At 27.0% G+C, this 3,971-nt stretch overlaps 1 protein-coding gene across 1 annotated transcript in view; it reads right to left on the reverse strand.

The window, feature by feature from the left end:
• Positions 1–1,170: 1,170 nt before the first annotated feature.
• Positions 1,171–3,971, reverse strand: part of LOC111628012 (MPN domain-containing protein-like) — a 24,885-nt gene continuing 22,084 nt past the window's right edge. Inside the window, exons 7-11 of the mRNA XM_023371729.1 lie at positions 3,346–3,422; positions 3,101–3,272; positions 2,041–2,111; positions 1,871–1,960; positions 1,171–1,769 (exon numbers count right to left, since the gene is read on the reverse strand). Of these exons, the coding sequence (XP_023227497.1) occupies positions 1,557–1,769; positions 1,871–1,960; positions 2,041–2,111; positions 3,101–3,272; positions 3,346–3,422 (623 nt within the window). The 3' untranslated portion in view covers positions 1,171–1,556. The remainder of the gene's footprint in view (positions 1,770–1,870; positions 1,961–2,040; positions 2,112–3,100; positions 3,273–3,345; positions 3,423–3,971) is intronic.

The raw sequence follows: 3,971 nt of genomic DNA on the forward strand, positions 1-3,971 counted from the left end.
GCCATTTTCATTGATTTGTGCCTGCCAACATATCCTAATTGTCACATATTCCCATTGGCAGACATGAAAATCTTTAACTCCTTCATGAGCTTATGTATGCTAACATTTCATCAATAGCTCTTTTTGCTTCGTTACATTTTGCACCCTTTACATCCTGTGCAAATCATGCTTAAATACCTTATATATTGAAAATTACTGATTGCTTTGCTTACATAAAATGCTAATTTGATATAATGATGACGTATAACTATTGTAGTAATGAGTTTATTTTAATACACGATTTGATCTTAATTAATCGCCAAAGACAAATATCTCTTACTAAATATAAAATTTTATATTTAGTAAGAGATATTTATTAACCACTCTTTTGGCACATAAGAAAGATGACAAAAGATTTTCTTTCATTTCCAAATCACAAAACAAAATACTATCACATTTATTTAACAAACAGTCTCAAATTCTCCGAGCATTTTTACATAATTGGAATGCCAGATGCAAACTGATCCACTTATGAGTACAATGTCACAGTATTTACAAGAAATAATTTGAAATTGTTCTATAGTTTATTACTGTTTCGTTTACAATTCATTAAATTTAAATAATTAAGGTTACAACATAATTAAAATTATGAATCTTTACTTTAAAAAAAAATAATAATAATATATTGCACAATTTTAAATTCCTATTAATTAAATTAATCAGAAAAATAAATCACAGATTGTTTATCACATTTAATAATTAATGAATATTTATCACAAATTTTGGATATATTCAATAAAGTCAGATTGGCACATATTCTTTAAAAAATGTATTCGAAATTTCTTATATCAAAAACTTTATTTTCTAACTCGAAATATAACTAACTCAAAAATATATGCACTATAAAAAGTCAGTTTAAGTTTTAAAAAAGTATAAAAATTACTACCCTGCAATCAACTGCACATTTAAGTAGATAAACAGTTAAGCCCTAATCGCACTTAACTGTCGTCATGTTCGTTTCACTTACGTCAATCAATCAAATCATTTTGATTTTGAAAAATACAAATAAAAAATAATAAACAATTATCATACATATTTGAATTTTTAAAAATATAAAACTCTTATAGTAAAGTTTTTAATTACTTTACAAAATATGCAAAAAATTATCATGAAATTAAATAAATAAAATTTATATTGAAGAATTTCTTTGGATAAAGACAATTAAATAATTATATATCCAAAATTTTATTGATAAAAATATGATAATGTATTAAATAAATTAAATAAATTTCACTTTCAATAACAATTTGTCTTGTCTTTCTGCGCTCGAAGGTATCAAAATTACAATTCGTTACGAACATATATCTTTGATCTCCGAGAGGTAGAAAGAAAAATAGGAATGTATCAATACTTGTTTTCATCCTTAACGAATGCAGTCCTCTAAATAATATAGCTAAACTTACTTGATTTTACAAGTAAACATTATATAGTTATCACATTTACTTTGTATTATTGTGCCTTTTCTTCATAAGATATTGCACACAGAATATAATATTCACAAATACACTTTATCCACACTATGCAGAGACTAATCCCTTTAGGAAACTCCAAAAATGCGTTACAGCTTGCATTTGAGCTATTGACTGATTTCCGGAAACTTGTAAATCCCTAGGAAGTTTGGTAGATAGAGATGATCTTAGTTTTTCCCAGTATGTTATTCCATTCTGACAATAATTGTGAGAGAAATTAATAGCATCGGGAGCACCTCTGTAGAAGTCTGCTAACAAACGCTGAAATAAAATATAATCAAATCTTACTAGAATAACAACAATTACCATAAATTAATTGGTATAAAAAATCTAAAATTCTGAAGAAAAAAGTTTTATCTTACAAGTTCTGTCAACAGATCCTGTGTTAAAAATGAATCTTGAGCTACCGTGTATATCATTTCCATTGGACGTCCGTATTCATGAGGACGATGCTAGAAATTATTTATAAACTATACCCATCTCTTGGTAATTCAACTTAATCGATTAAGTTGATTAAAAAAGTTAAACTTACTTCAGGTGGTGGCATAACCCAATAAGCAAGATATTCTGCTTCTAAGAGGGATTTAGTCATATTATATGGTGCTATAATAATATGTATATTTATATTAGTCAACATAATAATCAATTACCTATAGAAACACTTATAAACATAAAAAATTATTATCTTTATATATAAAGTTTTTATTATACACTACTTAATAACATTTGCATATATGACAGAGGTCCCATAAAATTTTAATAAGCTGAAAATTTATAGTTGACTGTACTTTTTCTATGTTTAGATATATAAATAATTATATTGCGTCACAATTGTATTACATATAACTTATACAAATAGTATCACATAGGTATGTCTAACTACTGTTCTTTCTATAATGTTTACTTAATGACATTTCTTGATGTATCACCACCATTAAGTGACACAATGATAAGTATTAATATATCTAAACATAGAAAAGATACAAGCTGCTACAAAAAAATTTTTCAATTAGATTTTAATCTTATGAAGCTCCATTGTACATGCATCCTATCATTAAGTAGCACAACCTGTATATATTTCTGTATTGTAATAAATAAATTTATATAATCATTTACATTCTTCTACACTAAATTTACATGATAAATGTGAAAGATTAGAATGCAACTGTCTACTGTTTTGTCTTCTCAAGAAACAAGAAGCTTAATCCAGAAAGGTTTATCCAACAATACTATATTATAATACATTCCTCAATAATTTTTATAAGCCACAATTTACATAAACATACTAAATAGCTACATATTCATATTCTCATATTTTGTAATTATTTCTTTGCATTATTGTGACTTTTCTTCATAAGATATTACACACAGAATGTAATATTCATAAATACAGTTTATCCACACTATGCAGAGACTAATCCCTTTAGAAAACTCCAAAAAGCTTAATTTTGAAGATAGCTACATATTCATATTCTCATATTTTTTAATTATTTCTATATAATTCCTACTTAAATTATCAAAATGATAAAATAATTGCACACAATAGGAATTCAATCATGCTTAACAATGAACTTAATAAGAAGTTTGCTCACAGCATATAAATCCTAGACAAGGAGTGTAAGTTGAATCATTTTCGCCTTTCATTATAATTTGATACTCCATCTGACTATCAACATCTTTAACTGTTGGTTGCACTGAGCACGTCGGGTGACTGTGATACCATCCAACTACAGTCAAATGTCTTTGTTCCAATCCTTGACGAATCTATGTTAAAATATGACTGTTTAAATTTTATTTTCCATCTAAAAATAATGTACATTTGTATTAAAAATTGTACCTCTTCTTCAACCATAGCTGAAGTATCTTTATCTCCTAACTGAGATCTGCATGGAAATGCTTGCAGGATGGCAAGATCTGAAAAAATAATAATGCAATACTTTAAATTGTTTTAAAAATCCAGCAACAAGTTGCTTAACTTTCCCGGCAGCATTTAAACTGCATGTTTGACTCCATCTGTTATGATATTTATTAAAAAACTTTTATATTTTTAATTATTATAAAATAGCAAAAAGCTTAATTTTGAAGGTAGGGATGAATTTTATAAAAAACTGTAAATGCTAATAATGAGTAAAATTGTCATTAAGTTTGACCCTATTCGAGAAACAACACACGAGACACTTTATCTCCCTACTCCCTTGACCTTTACCCCAAAATTTAATTGCATTAATATCCTAACACACAAATCTCTTTGCAAAATTCAGAAAGTTTCGACAAACAACATAGGAGTTAAGGTTCAAAGAGAGTAAACAAAATTGTGCCCCCCCACACACACAAACTAAATAACATCCATACAAAAAGAAAAATCCCCAAATTTTTTTTTTGCATTTCTCAATGTTTCAAGGTGTCCTGAGCCCAAAAATGTAAAAATCTGGGTCATCATTTTTTGACTAATTGCCATACTTT

Source organism: Centruroides sculpturatus, unplaced genomic scaffold (genome assembly GCF_000671375.1).
Source record: "Centruroides sculpturatus isolate CEXI.00-Female unplaced genomic scaffold, Cexi_2.0 scaffold545, whole genome shotgun sequence".
Classification (NCBI taxonomy): domain Eukaryota; kingdom Metazoa; phylum Arthropoda; class Arachnida; order Scorpiones; family Buthidae; genus Centruroides; species Centruroides sculpturatus.